The following is a 20997-nucleotide window of genomic DNA, read 5'->3' on the forward strand; positions in this document are numbered from 1 at the left end:
AATTCCAAAGGTTTGTTGAGTAAGCAGAATAGTGCCCTAAATACCAGCTCAGCCTTTACTGTGGCTGAATAAAAATAACTACTGTACACATTCACTCTCGAGAATGTAATTAACTTAAGAAAATGTGAAGTGTAAAAAAAAAAACTGAGTGACTAAGCTCTTCCAAAGACTGTTTATGTTTATTCTGCATTGGAAGATGGTCAAGCCTTTTGGCTGAGCAAACAAGAAAATTGGACTGCTGGATGGGCCACGTGGCTCAAATCAACCTTTTTAAGGGGGGGAGGAAATGGGAGCAAATTGTTTTGTTTATCAGAGAATGAGATAAATAAATGAACAAGGACAGGTCTTGCCAATTCAGCCATGTTGATTTTCAGATTAAGTTGTATTTTTTCAAATTTACCCTAATCAGTTTCCGTGAGTATGTTCTGTCTCAATCAGTGAAGAGTTTCCTCTGTGATGACCATTCTTACTCATTCCAACTCTGCTCTCACATCACATTAGTGTAACTGAAGCGATCTTGACACATTAAAACAATTGTAACTTTGTCTTCCAAGTTGTAATCCTGTGTGTAAATGTTTGGCTTCATCTATGGAACCTGATTCCTCCCTGAGAAAGAAGGTCGACCCACCCACTGTGCAAATAACACAGTCTCACAACTATATTTTACCACTTAGTAGCCTTAAACCAACACTGCATCAATTATTAACAGAGATTAGGGAAAAAAAGTAAAGGCTTAGCATTCCTCTGCCACTGCTGTAACACTAAGGCCCAGACACACCAAACCTACAGAAAAGAACTAGTGTCAATGAAAGTCAACTGCTGCGTCGCCTCAGCGTCCAAATGGAGAGTAGTGGTCGTCTGTAATTGTCATTCATAAGCAGAAACCAGGAAACTATCATGGCTCTAATTAGCCAGCTAGTATGTTAACAACACAATCCAGAGTTGAAAGAACAAAGCATAATTACCATGCACCAGTCAACAACGACACAAACCACCAGGAAACATTTCTGCTCAAGAGTTCAATGGCTCAAGAAAAACAGTCTTACCTTATATAACAAGTTTGTTTCAGTTTTTTTACATTTTTTCGAATTGGGAACCGGTATTGTAAAATTATCACATACAAAGTAAAAAAAAATGTATGTTCAATCGGGGAGTTTCCTTTCCCACCCTTCTCGAGTTGCTGTAGAACAAAAAAAAACAAAACACCACCTTCTCCTAACACCCAACCCACATACCTCAAAACCCAGAAAATTATCAAAACAAAAATAACAACAACGAAGTGAAATAAAGAAAAGAATAAAAAGATTGTTAAAAAAAAACAAAAAACAAGGAGATGAGGAAAGATAGTCGAAATGCTTACTCCAAAATATAAGATGCAGTGAGAATCAGATGGAGTCCAGATAGGTAAGAGTATTTACATAGGAAATGAGAAGCTCTTTTGTAGAAACTGGCAGATGAGTCTCTCAGGGAATATTTCACATATTTCACAATAAATGTGACAACCAGGATGTGGCAGAAGGGGGTTAGAGCTTTTCTACTGTAGCAGAACACATCTGCTATAGTGAATGTAGAAGCACTGAGTAAAGCAAAGAAACAACGTCTGAGTGTTTCTAAGAGAGACTGACCGGTGCAGGGGGTACCCCAAAGACAGTTATCAAGAGGCTGGGTTCAAGAATGATATTAAAGATTTTTCTTCATTTGTTTAACAAAAAAGACCAAAACTCTGCTAATTTTGGACAAAAACAGAATATATGAGTATGATCGACCAGTAAAAAGCCACACTTATCACATATATTATTAGTACCTAGAAATAAGCTGCTGAGCCCAGTTTTCGTATTTTATGCAGGACCTTGAATTGAATTAAAGTCAGACGTGCACAAGACCATGTGGAATTCACTCTGATTAGTAACTTTTTTCCCACCATTCATCAGTTAAATTTAACTTAAGCTCCTTTTCCCACTTACCACTAACCTCCATGTGACAGACCACACTCGATGATAAAATGAGTTATGCCCTCTTGACTTTAGCCCTTAGTTTACTTTTCTCACCTCTGTATCTTCTCTCTTCATTCATTGACATACTCCACCATCTCCATACATCTCCATCTCTGATTCAATGTGCTGAATAGACTGGAACTACAATTTTGTCATGATTAGCCAACGCTTCCTTGAGTTACAGCCATAACCACGCTTTGTGAGGTCACAGTGACATTGATCTTTGGGGCTGGAAGATCAAATTCTAATCAGTTCATTGTTGAGTCCAAGTGAACCTTTGTGCCAAATTTAAAACCCCTCAAGGCCCTCTTGTCATATTGCATTTAAGATAACCAGACTGATGCAGGGTCAAACTGAACTTGGCCTCTAACCACCGAAATCTAATCAGTTCATCGTTAAATCTAAGGCTACGTCTCAAGTCTCTTCACTTTGCATCTATGCTTCCCATACTTGCACCTTTTCTTTGCGTTTTACTCCCTCCCACCAGGAAACCCTGAGAGGAGAGAGGAAATGAGCAAATATGTTACTGAAGCATCACATTGTTGTTTAGGTTTCTGGATTGTGAATCAGAGGACAATGAAAAATGAAACTTGGCAGTGATACACTTGCGTTTAATCTCTGATCTGTCTTCACTCTGGTATGAAACTGTCCAATCAATAACTGATGGGGCGCCTGTCGGACAGCTTTCAGGTTTGTTGTGTCAGGGCCTTTAGAAGAGCTCCAGTTTTTTTTCCTCAAGACATAAATTCTGCTTTTACTAAAGAGGTGTCACTTGTTAGATCACTGCCCTGATGTCATGCATCAGCAGCCCTTCCTGTAACATAGGATCCATGACATGTGACTGGATACTTAAGCCCAACTGGCCTCTACATAACCTCATGATCACTGCATACTCGAATACCATCCAAGCAATGACATACCCAAAATAATAGCTTCTGAAAACCTATTGATTTACCATCAATCAATCATTTGCCAATGTAAATGCAAACCAATAGCTGTGACCGAGTATTTAATGTCACCATTAATGAGGCCAAGGACAGAGTACAGAGCCAGGCCCTTTGAAGTTAAGTCAAGGAAGGCGGAGAGGAGGCTTGTCTCCCTGCCTTTCTTCCTCCTGGTTAGCTAGACATGTGATTAGCATTGCTGTCTGCTATTTAGTTTGCCCTGCAGTCAGTCTGGTCTGCCCTCCTGAGGAAATACTGCCTGCAGGCTACTCTGTCAACACCAAGGTCAGTCATGTTTACATACATTTGATCTCGTCAGGACATTAAGAGGAAAGAATATATATGTTAATGTACACGTATTTGTATCCTAGAGACGTTCTTTTTAATCCTGTTGTTGCGGATGTCTTGTGTCAGTATAGGACAAAACTCATGTCCAAAGAAACTTGATTTATGTATTCAGTCATTTTTGAAGGAAACAAATATAGCTTTAGTCAACTTTATTTAATCTACTGAAAAGTAGATAAGATTACCACATTTAAAACTCCATATAGGAGCAAGTGAAGGGGTTTGAATTGGAAAAAAAGGACAAATGTATGCTTTTCCATATTGTTCTGTTGCTGTTTAAAACTATTCCAGGTCTGTGTGTTTCCTCTCCTGTTATCAAGCCAAACCTTCCTTTTGTAAACAAAAGAAGTCCTTCAAATATGCACCTGTTGAGTTGTGTGCATCACCAGGGCATTGAATAGAGAAAATCCTTTATACACAAAATGCTATATAGTTAAGATGTCACTGGATAATGTAAAAAGAATAAGATGCTGTAAGGAATATTTCATTTTAATTTTTGATTCCATGTTGTCTTAGTGTGTCCTTAAGACAACATAGTAAGACACCAAGTTGCTCACACCCGCTAAGCAAACATGTGTTTATTGCTTGGCTATACAAGTGCAAGACTTGAACTGTGGGAAACTGAGCACTATTTTCCTGGATGAGGACAATGTTCTACTCAGAATCTACCATTTCAGTGTGACTTGTTTCCCTGTTAAACTTGCATGCTTGTTTTTACCATTAGTGCCCAACTGCATAAGGAGAAATTAGATTAGGCTTCCTGCTCGTTTGAGTCTTCTTTACATGGCCTGTGGTAAACAAGACAATTATGTGACGTACCTGAGCAATGCTTTACTTATTATGTCAGAGTGTTTACTGGTGTTATTGGTTGTATGTGAGGAGATACTGTATGGGTGTACATGTGTGCACACATCCTCTGAAACCAACTGCATTATGAAGTTGAACCATGTGGAATATTTGGATAGACTCCATTAAACGGAGACTTGATTAAATTCCTTCAGAAATGTGATGGTTGAACTGTGCCTAACCTTCTCAGATCACAGGACAGATCCATGTGACAAAGGAGATTTAAGCACATAATCTAGACCATCACTGACCCATGATCAGTGCTATTATTCTGGTCTGTTTTGTTTGGGGAAAACAGCAGCCGAAAAGAATGACAGCACTCATCTCAGAAATGTAAGGTTAAGGCATTTGGTCATGACTTAAAGTCTGAGAATGACTTGCAATCACAAAAAGTTGTCTCATATGGAGAGCAGTTAAAGGTACACTGTTAAAGAAAATACCCCACGCCCACCCAAAAAACAACAGCATGTTCCTTTTAAATTAATGCTTATTATAAGGGCTGTAACAGTACGGGTATTTGTGTTGAACCATTCAGTACGAGGCTTCCGGTACAGAACGCCTTACAAAAAACAAAACAAAGATTCTTTGAGCTTTTCTATTACATTTGGAAAATAAAATATATAGTGCAAATTTTGTGAAATGTGAAAAGGCTGATTTATGGTCAGGTGCTCAACACTTTGGGGATCAAAGCTTGACTGAAATGAAAGAGCAGCAGACCCTTTCTGTTGTCCCCATGGTAACCAGTGACCCCCTGCCTTTTTTTACACCACAAGTCTTATTCTTCTGCATTTAGCAAAGTGTAATCTGCACAGACAGCTGTTTAAAAACAAAGAATTATCTTGCTGTATATGTCTTTGAGTTGCAGATTCCCCTCACTTTCGATGGTGTGCTGGGAAATAAAATCAGTGAATCAATAAATACAAACACTGTTGATGAAAAATATTAAAAGTTAAAAATGTTTTTGTTCAGTAAATATCTGTTGTCAGTCCAGCCCATTCTCATTTTGAATTAGTAAAATAGCACCGCTTTGTCAGTGCTTTTAGGGTAAGTGTGCAATGCTAAAAGGTACCTTACACGCGCATGAGAAACCCTGAGAGCATGAGTGGACAAAACTGGTTGCGATGTTATTATACGCTGACACATGGCCGGATGGCACCAGCTGCATCTGCACATGGGCAGCATCACTTGAGAATGCAGCTGGACAGAACCTGCTGTGTACACTGTAAATGCAGCAGGACAGGGTCATGTTGAAACGCTCCCGGTAAAAACGGAATAAAAGGACCATGAGGGCGCCTATAGGTCAGGGGGGAAGAGTGAAGGCAGTTCGTGGACAGAGATGCTGAAAACAGGATGGAATTGGTTTGGATTGAAAACTACCATGTCCATGGTGACAGTAGTAACAGTACCAATTACCAACCATTGTGAAACAACAAAATGATATTGTCCAAAACATAACAAAATTCTCATGGTGTGCAACATGAAAGAAACATGTTGTGCCACTCATTTTTTGGTTAAAAAATATCAATAATTCATCATAATAAATGTTGTATATGTCAAGAGACAAATCATCTGGAAGTTTTGAATCCACAATTCATTTGTGGCCACTCCCACATAAAAGGGGCTCACCTTTTTCAATTAGAAGAAGAAGAAGTCACATTACATCACTCAATGGAAATGCAGTTAACTGGCAATTGTGTTTAATCAACATTTTGAAAATATCCCTGTCAAGTGCCTAATGTGTTTCACGTGCACCTGATTGTCACACCTGTGTCTTGTTAAATTACCCCTCCCTTGTGTATATAAGCTGGGTGTTCCCTTGCCTTTGTGCCAGTTGGTCTCTAGTAGCAAGTGTTCCAGCATTGTTTTCCTTGTGTCAGCTTTCTTGTGCCTGTAAGTTTTGGACTGTTCTTTGACTCTGCCTGTCGAGCCCTTTTTGGATTTGTTTGCCTTGCTGACTGATTGTGTACTGGAACTGTTTTTGCATTTAAAGACCTTTATTATTACTTACCTTATCTACCTCTGAGTCTGTGTTGAGTCTACTCTCTGTGAGCCCGATAGTTGCAAAGCAGCTCCAAAACACCTGTCTAGATAAATTAATGGTCTGATTACCTGTCTGCGCAATTGATTATTTTGGTAAAGCAAATCTCTACCCAAGTTTAGCAGAGCCCTGGATGACCCTGAACCTTGCACAGTGGCCTGGCATGATAATGTTGTCACTTCAGATTGGATAAATTGATTAAATGTGCACTTTTTTATTGGAATAGGAATTGAAATTAATAATAATAATTTTACTGGAAATATAATTGCATTGTACAGCACCGCATACTTTTGTCATTTTCTGTTTTTAACATTCAAGTGGGAAAGAGATGGTATAAAATAATTGTATAAAAGTATAAAATAGTGACAAAGTTGTGTGATGTTGTATGATTGTCATCATAAGTAGTGATACTGAGATTGTTGAATGAGATCACTACTGGTTATTACTTTGGTTTCCAAAAAATAAAAAATAAAAAATAAACGGGGGGGCTGTGCACTTCTTCTGCCACTAGACGGCAATACCTGTGACCAATCACACCTGAAGCACTTTTTGCACTTACTAAGGGTTTTTTTTCCTTAAGTCTAAATTCTTGCTTGTGTTGTACGTCGCTTTGGATAAAAGCGTCTGCTAAATAAAATTGTAGAATTGTAGAATTGTAGAAAATAAAAGATAAATTAGAAGTAGAAGTTATATATGTTGTAAAATTAATCATACAGGCAACAGTGGTACTAATATTTTTTCATGAAGAAAAGAAATAAACAACAAAAGAAACAAAAAACAACAACAAAAACAAAAAACAGTAGTAATTTGAAAGAGGGTCTGGTTGCATACATGTACTTCTAAAGAAAATAAACAATAGAATCACAAACTATGAATACTAAATATCTGATTAACTCAATGTAATCTTAGGGAAAGCAAAGTTATTATTATATCTTCTTAGATCAAATGAATTCTGATCTAAATGTGGATATATGTTCAAAAGCTGGGCATCTTGGACTGAACTTTTGGTCTTCAAGTCTTACAATAAATGTATGTTTCTTCATCACATGAATAACATGAATAATGTCCAGGGTGCAAATTTGCACATTGTTAACTCACTGAGTGCCAGTCCTATTATATAATGGAAAGAGGCTTGTGCCAGCTTTTCTGGCCATTTTGAGTCATCTTTCAAGACCCACAGAATATTTTGTACTAAGACTGTGAAAACACAGAATATCTCAAATGAGAAAAGAAACTCTCTTTTACATCATGAAAAAAAACCAACGTTTGTTTGCACCTTGTTCAATTCTTGATTTATCTGAAGTTGAATAGAGTCTGGTTTCATCAAAAAGACCACTTTTTTTTTCTAGGAAGCTGAGAAAAATGCATTTTTGTGAAAGGGAGTCTGTCAAGCAAAACAGTGATTTGAATGCAAATAATTTTGCCTTCAATGACATAAAAGATATCTGAAACTTGTATTACAAATGTTATTTTATTGTAAAATAAATATGCAAAGTACAGCACAACAACGCAACAAATCATGGCCCCAGTTCAGAGAGAGAAAACCCACAAAATAGAACGGGATTCCTGCTTTGAACACTCTCATTTTTTCAAAGTAAATGCTTCGGACCCCACGGGAATCCGAAGTCGAATCCCAGCAGCCCCAAAATTACACACAGGGAGTGTGAGAGCGCCCCCTTGTGCCAGCCGCCGAAAACACACTGTGACGTATATATACGTCGAAGGCACTCAGTGAGTTAACATATTTGTTTAACATATATCTCAGACAGGCACCTCATCATTTTCCATTCAGAATTTAAAACAATTCAGACAACCCATTAGTTATGTAGAATTTGCCAACTATTTACAGACTGCGATGTTCCACCCCTTTTTAGTAGGGAGTGTTGCAGCACCCAGCCTCCCACACCATGTCTGAGCCTATCCTTTGATTTCACAGTGTTACTTTTGGCAACAAAATCAAATAGAGAAAAGTAAGCAATGGATGCAAACAGGACCTTTTTGGCTGTCAACATTTGATTTGGTGTTGGTATACTGTCTTTCTGTAAAGTTGAAGAGTTCAAAGGTCAGTGAATCATTACAGCTCAGAGGTTTGAGTATGAAATGCATTCACTGAGCTCCCACTGATAAATCCAGGGACATTCACATGCAAACTGTACGCAGGAAATCTATTTCTAACCCTTTCCCACACAGATTTGCACCATGAACATGATATGACTATCACTCACCTACTGATTAATTTTCAGGTCAACTCGTAAACTTCAGCACCTAATGTTGCATTGCATGGATGGCAGTGCAAGGCTAATTATATTTTTACAAAAAAAAGAATGCAGGTGACCTAAGTGTTTTCACTGTACTTCATCCAAATTATTAGCATTCATGCAGTCACGGAAACCATCAGCTATTAGTGTGACAGTAATTCAGCCTGTAGGGGTAAAGGCCAATATTCTAGGAGATCCAGCATAGCCAGCGGATATCCGGGCCAAGACAGACAATTCAGGACAGTTCAGAGATTGAATTTTGGCCAATATGTTCCAGCTCTTTTGCTCTCCACGCAGACTGTTTACCTCCATGCAACCAAAGGCCACTCAAGCATGACTGGTATATAATACTAAATGCCAGAATCTTGTCCCATCACTTACAGACTGTACATTCATAAGTGGATATCTGTTTATAGAATTGAGCATACATGTAACTCCTCCTCATGTTGCTTACACTTTTCTCTACACTGTAAATGCTCATTTGCAAACAAGTAATTTTATTTTTTTATTATCCAACTGTAGCCCAGCACCAGGCAGCCTGCCAGCTCACAGGCATCAACTTGATAATCATGCCTGGCACCACAGCAGGCAAGAAGCTGGATCTCTCCAAGCTGACGGATGAGGAGGCCAAGCATGTTTGGGAAGTCGTCCAGCGAGACTTCGACCTGAGGAAGAAGGAGGAGGACAGACTTGGGTATGTTATTAAGATCACATATATCTGTTTTATTTCTATCTGATACAGATTTGAATCTTATCCGAATGTCTCACAAAGGCCTCCGCCCTGAGGCGTATGGCTTCAGGATTTTCCTCTTTATGGATTCTCTCTCCTTTCACTGTTTTGGGGGGATACTTAAAGAGGAATGTCAGACTGTATACATGTATTATCAAACTGTATTCTTTTGGGATCAGTATTCATACAACAAAGGTAGGAAATAATAATATATTGTTTTAAAATGTATATAAAATTGTGTTTTTGTTAGAATATATTTAAAATTCTAATCCTATTACAATAATCCAACAGACAAACAATATAACCTCTGAGAGCATGATGGCAAGCTGGTATTAGCATTTAGCTCAAAGCTGTGCCTCTGTCAGCCTCACAGAGCTGCTAGCATGGCTACAGACTCTCACTGTTGTCTTGTGTAAATATTTAACAATGGTCATGCTTGTTTTGCTTAAAAACTAAGCCAACAGACCCTGTTCACACGAACTCTAATTTATCTCAGCTTGCTGCAGTGACGCAGAAACATAGACACTAGTACTGAGCATATTTAGTGATTTCCATTTTAAGATATTGGCAAAAAAATATGTATATGTATAATGTTAAAAGAGGAATTTAAATTGGCTAACAAAGGAAAACAAGTGCAATTTAAAATTCATCCATTGAACAACTAGGCTTATATTAGTCAATTAAACCATAGATTGAAAGGTTACGAGAAAAATCAGCCATTTTTTTGTCCCCGCCATTAATTTTACATGGGCCAAAGGCAGCACTGAGGGACCATCTTTGAGTCACTCTCCCCCTGATTTGTTCAGTTTCTGCCTGGCATGAGCAAACACAGTAGCAGCGGCTAACGTTTGACACCAAGTTGTTTCACGGTCCCAACAAACTCACACTGACACCCAAACAGCTCAATTCTGACGTGAAACCCGTTAATAACTGTTAGGTAATGTTAGCAGTGTGATGCTTACAGTTAGCCCCGTTACCCTTTATGTAAGTGGACTCTTACCAACTGTTTCCTGGTGCGGAGATCAGAAAATGGTAGTCTCATGATAAAAAGAGAGAGAAAGAGAGGGACAGTCAGACAGGGAGGCTCTTGTTGAAGTAGTACACTCACAGCTGTACCATGTAATGAGATTTTACTTATTAATATGAAGAATTATTAGCCATTTCACACTACAAAATCATCAAATACCGCTGCTTTTGCATTGATTTGGGCGTAAGATCCTGATGCCAAAAGCCACCTTTCATGGCTGTATGATATGCCACTCAACAGTGACAGCTGAGAAGAAAGCCAGACAGAGCTGGCCGCAGTTATATGGTTAGCTGCTGGATGGAACCTGCCACGGCAGCATTATACGTGAACAGTCAGCGTCTGTTGAGATCACGGCCGGACAGAGCTTGTTTTTTGTCTTATTTGTATGATACACGGCTTGATGGCATCAGGTTCAAACACCGTTAGTAAAGATGTGATATAAGGAGCATGCAGGTCCCTATAGGTGGGTTTGACAAGCCCTGTACTTTCACACAGGTGGTCAGTGTTTTCTTGCAATTTGAATGTGATGGGGTGTTTTTTTTCCCATTTAACCATGTGCCTTTTTTGCCCAAACCTAACCATCCGTGCCTTGGTTGCATAATCCTAACCATGCACTTTTGTTGACATCCGCGCATTGGTTACCATGTTCTTTTGTTGCCTTAACACCACTTTTGAAGCATAATCCCATTACATGCTTTGGTTGACATCCTGGCATTGGTAGTTGCATGCCAGAACTTCATAATTGTTGGGTGTGGTTACAGGCACAACAAAACCGACTTCAGCTTGAAATTTTCAACCAGAAGTCTAAGTCACTAGACTACATAGCAAGACTATGTATTGTAACTGCTGTTGAACAGCAGCCACTGTGGTCATAACAATGGGATTACCTGTGGCTACTGTTAACCACTGATCTTCACAGCCCAAGGCTGGGAAAAGGAAGGAAAACCTGACTGTGTTTACTCAAAATGATGTTTTAATGTATGTGAAGTTAAGTTTTTGTTTGTAAGTAAGACAAAAACAACAGATTTCTTTTTCTTTCAAAAGTTACGAAGTAGGTGCTTTAGTTCTTTATAAGGCAATGTGAATGGAGGGCCATGTGAATGGAGACATTGTCCAGTATTTGTATGGCATGGTGGTACGCTGCACTTCATGTCATTTTATCATGCCAGCCTATAAAAGACGGGACACTGTCATGTCAGGTGAGACAGTGATCACATGTCCTGTCCTCAAAGCCTGTTATACTGTGTAAGTGGTTATCTGGCTGATTCGATTTTCTCTTAGTGGAAATGACATACTGCATCTATTCCTGAAGGCTGGGCTAACTTTGTTGAGCTGTACATCTCCAACAGATGATTCTGTCATTTGCTCCTGACTCACTGAGCTACTGCTCACATGTCTCCTTGGCAGTGGTGACTGATGGGTGGTTTAGATATCAGGCTGTGGGAGGAGGGGGTTTAGAGGGAATTTCCTTCCATCCTTGGATGTGGGATGACCTCTGCACAGCAGCAGTAGCAGCAGTCCTTTAGGATAGAAAGGAAAGTCCACAAAATGAAGAAAACAGTCAGCAGCACATTTTTAAAGCAAGATTTACACCTGCTTTGTGTATTTCTCAACTGTTTTTCTTTGTATACCTCTTAAGTTTATATAGTCAGGACATGATTAATCAGTAACAAGACCCTGAGGCAAAAACTTTCAGCTTTGGGATCCTATTGAATCCGTTCAAATATCAACTGCCCCCAAGATTACACATGGCAGTTTCATTATATTTTCCCTGGAATACCTGTCCAAGTTTCCTGAGTGTCATTTAGTTTGATTAAACACATGACATCAGTTTTCTTGTTAAGGCATTAACGTGAGATTTGGACACAAGGCTCCTCTACAAGACAGAATGTCAAGCTTTCGTGATAATGCAGGAACTACTCGTCCTTTCAATTGAAGCATTTGCCTGGACCCCGAGATCATTTAGGGACTGTGTACGTGTGTAAAAACAGCTCTGGATTGACATCTCCTCAGTAGAAAGTTTGGTGACATCACAGTTTCCAAACAGCTCCATCCAACTTCCCCTGGACTGGAAGTCTAATCCTCCAGAGTCATTGAAAACCCCTGTGTGGGTGTGTAGGGCCTTCAGTATAATAGGTAAAACTGAGGAATATCTTGATCTGACACATCTTTAGTGTGATTCAAACATGGATGATTTTTGTTACTTATAAAACCTGTTTTTCTGATATAGCTATTGAAGATAAATAGATTTCCTGCCTATTCATGCAGTGTTATGATGTCCGAGACTAAAACGCTTGAGGTTACAGTTCTCATTGTGGCTTATCTGAGCCACTTTAAAATTTTCCAGACTTTGAGCCACTTTTTGATTTCATTCATTCAGATTTCCTGTATTTCCTTTTTTTTCCATTCTCTGTTAAATGAAGTGCTTTTATGTGTCTGCATGTGCATGATAAAAGACTGTCCAAAAACCTTCTCCTCAGGCCTGCATTCTCCAAAGGAATGGATGGACAGAGTCAGACTTTGGTTGTAAAGGCCAGCTTTTTTAGTAAGTGTGCATTTGAAGGTTCACCTCTCTAGAGGCAGGCCATTGAGTTGGCCTTTCTTTAATAGTGCTTTTTTTATCTTCACAAATACTGAACAACAGTGTCTTTCTTCAATTTAACCACTCCAGTTGTGATGGCTGCCAAGGTTCTTCTTTAGCTGTTTGTTTTCCATTCGAACAAACCGTTGTTTGCTGCTGAGGCAACTGTTGTTTTCATCCATGGCCTTTGCAAACTATAAATAGGCACAGATCTTCATGTGGTTTACATATAAAACTGTCACGCCTGAATCTTGTTAAATCACACATATGGGATTATAAAGGGAAATAGCTTTTTTTGGCAGTAATTTAGACTTTGTTTTGCTTTACCAAGTCCACCAAAATACCAGAAGCTACTTAACACAAGTCTTACACTTTTAATTGTTAAGCATGTTTTGTGGAGGAAAAAAAACCCTCTACTATTACTTATAGGTCTGAATTTTTAAAAAAATTCTTTTGGGAAATATTTTTGCTATAAGGTTTTACAAATCCTCAAATGATTTCACATGATGCATAGTCATAGTGGTAGCAAATCTATGATGCATTCACAGCAGGACTTTCTAACTGCTTCCTAATGGGGCTAAAATACTGAACTTCAAAGCTGCACTTTCAAGTATCCTACTATTTACAATGAAACAAATGGCTGTAATGTGAAGGGGCTTGCTCATAGTAACAAAATTGAATATGTTTGTCATAATTGTAAGGCAATAATATGTTAAAGTTGTGCTTTTAGCTTGCTCTGCTGCCCCCAGGTGGACAAAAAAATCATCTCATTAATACATCTTTAAAGTAACTATATTCAACAGTCATTAGAGGGCACTGTTTGCAAAATCACACATATCTGCAAACCACGACTATGATATATTTACATGTTTCATACACATCACATCAACATTTGCAAAGTGGCGTAATATATAAGCTGACTTTTTAATCGGGAGGTGGAGGAGATGTTTGATGACATATAAAAAATGAATGTAGCTACAATGACCTCACTCATTTTTTCATGGACTTAAGTTTGAATGTGACAAGTTTGGCATTTTGGCTGTATATAACATTATAACAGTTTACCCCAATACAGTTGTCATGAAAGTTGAAATTAACTATAGAAACCAAAATCGTTTTTTGTTCTAGGCTGTAAACATGTTTATTTACATGTAAAGTTTGGCATTTTAACAAGGAGGTCTATGGAGATTGACTCAGCCCATTCTCATTCCAAAGTCGTCAAATACCGCTGCTTTGACAGTGCTTTTGGGTGCTTTTAAGATCCCAAAGCCAAAAGCCTTTTCGCAACCTTAAGCGTCCACATGAAACACTGCTTGATGGTGTCGGTTAAGAGCGCAGCCGGACAGAGCCTATTGCGATGTTATTATACACCGACAGCTGACTGGAGGCACCTGCCATCTCTGCATAATTTGTTGACAAGTGGTGTCACTTGAAAACGCAGCCAGACAGAACCTGTGGTGTCTGCATGATTTGTGGCAGGACAGCATCAGGTTGAAATGCTATGATGTTATATAGTGAGCCCTAGGGTGGAGAGGCAGGTCATAGATCCAACAAACCCCAGACTTCTGCATGAAAGTCTGGGGTTTGTTGGATCTATCTCGCTTCCCTGCCTCGATATTATGGGCTTTTCTCTACACCCTGCCATGTGCCTTCTTTTCTAAATACTAACCTTGCCAGCATGAGCATTTGATGACCTTCTGGCTTTGGTTGTTTGCTTTTGTTGCCTAAACATAGCCATGTGCAACATAATCCCACCATGTGCTTGTGTTGATGTCACAATAGTGGCATCCTGGAACGTTAAGAGCAGATGCAGAGGGATACCTCGAGCGTGATATGTAGATGCAGAAGGCCACTGCAAAGGGGCAATATTTGAAGAGTTGGGATAAGAACGTGTTGGATTAACTCTGTTTTGGAGACAATCCCAAGTGGCCATTCGATGAACTGCAGATGCTTTTTTAGCCTCTGAAGTTGCCGCTAGTTCAAAACAAATAACATTTGTTTTTCTTTGGCAACCCTTCATTGCGTTTCCTAGAACACACACAATTTTAGCCATAATTGTGGGTGTTTTAAACTTGTATGAGACCTCGATACGTGCTTAAGTTCAGTGACACTGCTGTCATCACCATTGCTTCCACTGAACGCTCCCTGTACAGCATCAAACAACAGACAAAGTCGAAAAAAAGCTGGTAAACATAGTGAAGCGTTTAGCAGCTAGAGAGCTAATATTTTTCACAGAATAGACCATGCATTTATCAAGTGAACACAAGCACAACTCCAAATGAAAGGCATTGGCTTTCTGCATAGAGATGGAAAATAAGCTGTCTCTCATTTTGAAACGGAAACCTAAATTAAGTTAAGCTGCAGTAGATTTATAACTGAGTCATGTTTGCTTGGGCTGGTTCACAGTCAAATGAGGACGGATTTCACACAGCACAACAGCACAATGGAAATTTGTGCAAAAATCAATCACTCTATCTACACTCAAATCCAAGTAATACATTTCCTCATTAAATGACATTATTGTTTTATTTTTATAGGCTATTTAAAAATTGTCTAAAGAAACTTTATAGAAAACTGAACCACAAGCTAATGTGCAGCTGCTGGGTCTTTCTCTGTAAAACAGTATGTTTTAGCTGTTATCCTCTGTGTGTGTGTTTCTGTGCCAGTTCCTGGTTCCCCCTTTTCTATCTCTCTCTCTCTCTCTCTCACATTCTCACTTTAACTCTCCATACGAAGTATATGGTAACCTGTTAAACACCAGAATTGGCATTTAACAAGTGTGGCAAAGAGGGGGAAATGACATTATGATGTTAGGATTAAAGACAGAGATAAACACACTAGCTCATACTCGGTTAAGACATCTGAAACAGGAAGTTGAGTTAAAACCGGGGAGGATTTGATTTGTGTGAACAGACATGGTGAGAAGATCACCATGTATGGGAACACTCAGCTGCTTTGGTCTTCATAGCTGTCTGTGCGTAAGTGAACGTCTGGCTGCCGCACCCGGATTCCTGAGCTTTGCCAGTTAAGCAGAAACTCTGCAGTACCTGCTTTTAATCAAATACTGAGCAAGAGTGAGGACTTTGAGGACAATCTTGAGCTTGTGCAAAACTAAAAGTGTGTGTAGTCATGTCAAGTATTTATAACATAAAGATTTTTTCCAGATTTTCAGATTTTTTGTATGAAAGAAGGAAAAAGAGAAAACAATCTTATCTAAGACAAATATGAGTTCCCTCTAATTGCATAAGTGCTGCTGTGCAGTTTCTATCCATAAATATGAGTTCTTACCTTAAAGGGCCCCGCTGAGTTTTCTGATAAACAAACAAAAGTTATGTTGACAATAAATGTTTCCCACTAAAACACAGCGTTTATATCCTTTAGGTTGAATAAACATTTTGAGTACATTACCTCTGTCAGCATGTGCATTTCTTTTGTCAAGGTGCTGAGTCCAAAATGCCTCTGTACCTGATAGAGAGCCAACCCCAGCTCCAAACAATGCACTCTTTCTGAATGTTTAAAAAAATGTCATTGCAAAGAAACATTCAACAGTGTGGCAAATCCTTGTGAAACAGATAGAATCAATTTCCTTTCTCCTTTGCTTTTCTTAAAAGCTTGAACCCAGAATTGTTCGTATCCATGCTGTCAGCTTGCTCAAAAAATGCTGGATTACTGATACTGATTAAAGTTGTGTGAAACTGTAATATTTTCAATGATCATCTGGTGTTTCCTCTGCTTTCCCTGGAAGTTTGAGCAACTACAGGGGTAGGCGGATAAGACACCATTGATACACGACCATAGGCGGGTTTCTATCACAGATTTGCACAGAACTTGCGATATTTTTGGAGTGTCGATAAAACAAAATGCGAGATCACTGTGTTGTTGCTGAGTGATGTTATGCAACTCCAAGAAGCGATAGATGTTCAGAACGCCAATGTTTTCTTAGAAGTTGGTGTAGACCAAAAGTGAGCAAAAGAGAGAGGTTTACCTGTCTGACGTAGCATTTGAATTTACATAAAATGTGACTGAGAACCTGTCCTTCAGTGGTATTATATTTTAAACTTCTGTCTTATATAAGACCAATTTTATTTAAAGGCTAACATCAATTGAGCTAACGAGCTAACGAGTTAACAAGCTAAATGGCCAACTACGGTAACAGTTAGCTGTTGACACGGTAGCGGTTGTCAGTGAGCCGCAGGAAGAAAGCGGTAATTTATGTATAGTTTCACCGACGGTGTTAGCGATTTTAAGTAGGACAGAGGGGATGTTTTACTCTGTAAAGTCGATGGAAAACACTTCTGTTTGTGGGACAAACAGTAAAAAGGAGAAAAGGAAGAAGACAGAAGTGTCAACTTTAAATCGGTTTCCTGTCCCTTCTTAACACCTGAGAGAGCAGTTTGTTTGCTGGATTTTTTGATCGGAGATGCGCTCAGGAAAATGTTATGACATTTGCAGACTTCATCATAAATCAGGCTGGAGATCGAGAAAGAAAGAAGCTCATCCAAAGCCCAGGTCTTCTTGATGTGGTGGAACTGGTAACACCATCCCCAAACATAGTTCAACTTTGAGGGCAAACTTTGCTGCAGCTGCAGTTTTTCACCCCCACCATTCTGAGAGGTACTAACCTGGTCCATGTGCCGCCTGTGAAGATAAAGACATGATGTCTTTATCTTGGCGCACTCTGGTTGCCGCTCCGCTTTTGAACTCCCTTTAATTCTTAACACTTCTGATGTTTCTACAAGGCCGCCTGCCTCTACAACTCGACAAACAACTCAGTCACGTTTTCTGCGAGTCTGTAGCATTATATGTGGACAAACATTCAGCTACCACCTAACTAGCTGCCAAGAAGTTCCCTCGTGCCGTGAACAGCTTTGCCATACTTCTTTGGCCTGGTAACCTCGCTTTAGCTGTCAAGTGTAATCTCTGCCTGCCTGTCCACGTCTCCAAACTGCATCCCATCCCTGTGTTCCTGTCGCACGCTAACTCCCTCATTACCTTAATCACAACAAACAACACGTGAATCTGTCCAATCTCCGTCCCCTTCCTCAGTCCTCACAACCCATCACAAGGCAACATCACCTGAAACTGGCTTTGCTCAACACTTGCTCACTCAACAATAAAAGCCTCATTCTGAATGACTTTATAACTAACCATAACCTAGATTTCCTTCTGGATCTGCTACAATGCTTTAACTCCACACAGCATGTCAACTTCCCCGCCCACAGCCGTGGTCATATTCTGGACCTGTTCGGCTCTACTGGTATTACACTATACCAGCTCTCCAGCCTCAACCTCAATATTTCCGACCACCTGCCAATCACCATGGACAGTGATATCCCTATCCCCATCCCAAAAAATAAATGCAACATCTCCTTCAGAAATCTCAAATCTCTCTTCCCCTCTGCTCTCTCTGCCTGTCTCACCAGCAAAATGTCTGCCTCCCTTCCACCTATGTCTGATAATCCCTCTGATCTTGTCGACTACTACAATGTCACCCTCTCTTCCTGTCTTGATCATCTGGCTCCATTACCGATCATCTGGCGCCATTAAATCCAAAACAGTCTCATTCTTACACTTAGCCTCCTGGTACACTCCTGAACTCCACCAAATGAAATCCCGTAAGCCCCAGCTTGAAAGACTATCCAAGAAAACCGGTTTAACAGTGCATCTTCAAGCCTACATGGACTACCTTCAACAATACAAAGACGCTCTTACCCCAGCCCGGTCCTCCTACTACTCAAACCTCATCCACTCTGGCTCCACAAACCCCAAGGCTCTGTTCTCCACAGTCAACAAACTTCTTAAACCCAGTAACAACTCCTCCAACTCCTTCACAGTCGACAAGTGCAACTCCTTCCTCTCCTTCTTTCAAACAAAAACTAACACTATCTACAGCAACCTGAACTCCTCCCTGACCTCTGGCTCTGTTCCCCAAACTCTCAAACTGGCTGCTGTCACCCCCATTCTCAAAACACCTGGACTCAACACCGACACACTGAATAGCTTCCCATCTTGAATCTCCCCTTTCTGTCTAAAATTCTGTCACATGTTGTGGCCTCCCAACTTAAATCCCACTTCATCTCCAACAAACTGTTTGAACCATTTCAATCCAGTTTCCGCTCTCAGCACAGCACTGAAACAGCCCTCCTTAAAGTCACCAACAACCTCCTCTTCTCCTCAGACTTCGGCCACCTCAATATTCTCCTCCTCCTCAACCTCATGGCAGCTTTTGACACCATAAACAAACACTCTCCCACCTTGAATCCTCCCTCAACATCACTGGTACTGCCCTCTCCTGGATAAGGTCATATCTCACCAACAGACAGCAGTTCATTCACATCAACAACTGCTCCTCCTCCCCTGCTCCTCTATCCCAAGGCGTCCCCCAGGGCTCGGTGCTTGGTCCCCTCTTGTTCATCCTCTACATGCTCCCACTTGGAAATATCATACGCCGTCGTGGCCTCCACTTCCACTGCTATGTTGACAACGTCCAGCTCTACATCTCCACCAAATCCATCACTTCTGCAACCCACTCCACTCTGATCAACTGCCTCACTGAAATTAACTCACAGATGCAAGCCAACTTCCTTCAGCTAAACTGCAATAAGTCAGAGATGATTATCATCGGCCCCAAATCCCTCACTAAAACCACTCACAGCTTCCGCCTCCCCATCGACAACTCCACCCTTTCACCCTCCCCTCACATCCACAACCTTGGAGTTATTTTGGACAGCAACCTCTTCTTTGAACATGTTAGTCACATCACCAGAAGAGCCTTATTCCACCTCAGAAACATAGCTTGTCTCCATCCGTCACTCTCCTTCTCTGCTGCCAAAACTCTGATCCATGCATTTATAACATCCAGAATTGACTACTGCAATAGCATTCTTTACGGCTCATCATCCAAAGTCCTCAATAAACTTCAGTACATCTAGAACTCTGCCACCCGTCTGCTCACACACTCCCGCTCCCATGACCACATCACCCCTGTACTACAAAACCTTCTCTGGCTCCCAATCCCCCAACATATTCAATTCAAAGTCCTTCACCTACAAAGCCCTCCATAACCAGGCCCCCTCCTACTTCTCCGACCTGCTCCACCACCACATCCCTTCTTGCAGCCTCTGCTCCTCTGATGCCAACCTCCTCTCCCCACTACACGGCACCGAGCACCGAAACAGTTGTGACAGAGCCTTCTGGAACTCTCTCCCCAAACAGATCCGTGACTGCTCTACCTTGTCAAACTTCAAACCCCTTCTCAAAACCCACCTCTTCAGAACTGTTTCTAATGTGTGATCTTAATTCATGATTTTAACTTATGTTTTAGTCCTTTTAATGTGTTGCTTGTCTGTACTTGTAAAGTGTCTTTGACTATTTTGAAAAGCGCTATACAAATAAAATGTATTATTATTATTATATTATTTATTATTTAAGTAAATATTGGCTTTACATTCATCAGGTAGCCAAATACTTGGCTCGAAATCAGTATGCATATATATATATATATATATATATATATATATATATACAGTGTCCTGTGGATATTTAAGAAGGCAAGTTTTTGTTAACATTTCGATGGCTTAAAGAACTTTATGAGGTAATAATAGCCTATGTTGCATTGACAGTTTGTTCTGTTGCCCCCAAGTCACCAAAAATCAATCAATGCTGCTTTCTTGTTATTACATTCCATTGTGCTTTTGAGTGCAATGCAATGACCAAGTAATCAAGCAAAATTAAGATACCAAAATCCTCACGATTGGACAAAAAATCTTAGCACTTATTGGAAATATTCCAGAGCTTTCATCCATATCTTGATCGAAAAGCCTGAAATTAAAACCACCTTGCAGCTCGTTTTATTAATTATAAAGTGCCTGACAAACTCGGCAGAGGGCACCACCTTCACTCACAGACTTCTCTTGCATTTGTCTGATATTTTGACCATGCCGGCCAGCTGTGGAGTTGCCTACAGCACACATCTTGAGCCACAGAAGAACGTCTTGTCCATCAGATCTGTGGGATTTGATATTTCAGAGGAGGGAAGATTTAACAGATATTACATTTAAATCACATTGCTAATGGCCGGCAGCAGCTGTATCTGCTAAAGGTTATGGGATTTTTACAAAGTATCCAATTTATCCCGATGATCTGTGCTATAATTTAAAAAGCATGGCCTAAAAAAGCCTCAATAAACAATAAGCATCTTTTCATCCTCGGTGGGTGTTTTGCCAGACTCCACC

General features: G+C 40.0%; 1 protein-coding gene across 6 annotated transcripts in view; it reads left to right on the forward strand.

The window, feature by feature from the left end:
• Nucleotides 1-20997, forward strand: part of mlphb (melanophilin b) — a 110969-nt gene that overhangs the window by 50577 nt on the left and 39395 nt on the right. For 3 of the 6 annotated variants that reach the window (XM_042494411.2, XM_088082900.1, XM_088082901.1), the window contains exons 1-2: nucleotides 3153-3223; nucleotides 8948-9119. In XM_042494411.2, the coding sequence (XP_042350345.1) occupies nucleotides 8995-9119 (125 nt within the window). In that variant the 5' untranslated portion in view covers nucleotides 3153-3223; nucleotides 8948-8994. Of the gene's footprint in view, nucleotides 1-3152; nucleotides 3224-5969; nucleotides 6020-8947; nucleotides 9120-20997 lie in introns of those variants that run through there. The other 3 variants (XM_042494409.2, XM_042494408.2, XM_088082899.1) reach the window with 2 other exon arrangements.

The sequence above is a fragment of the Plectropomus leopardus genome, chromosome 10 (genome assembly GCF_026936395.1).
Source record: "Plectropomus leopardus strain MGB_pleo_1.0 chromosome 10, ASM2693639v1, whole genome shotgun sequence".
Taxonomy (NCBI): Eukaryota; Metazoa; Chordata; class Actinopteri; order Perciformes; family Serranidae; genus Plectropomus; species Plectropomus leopardus.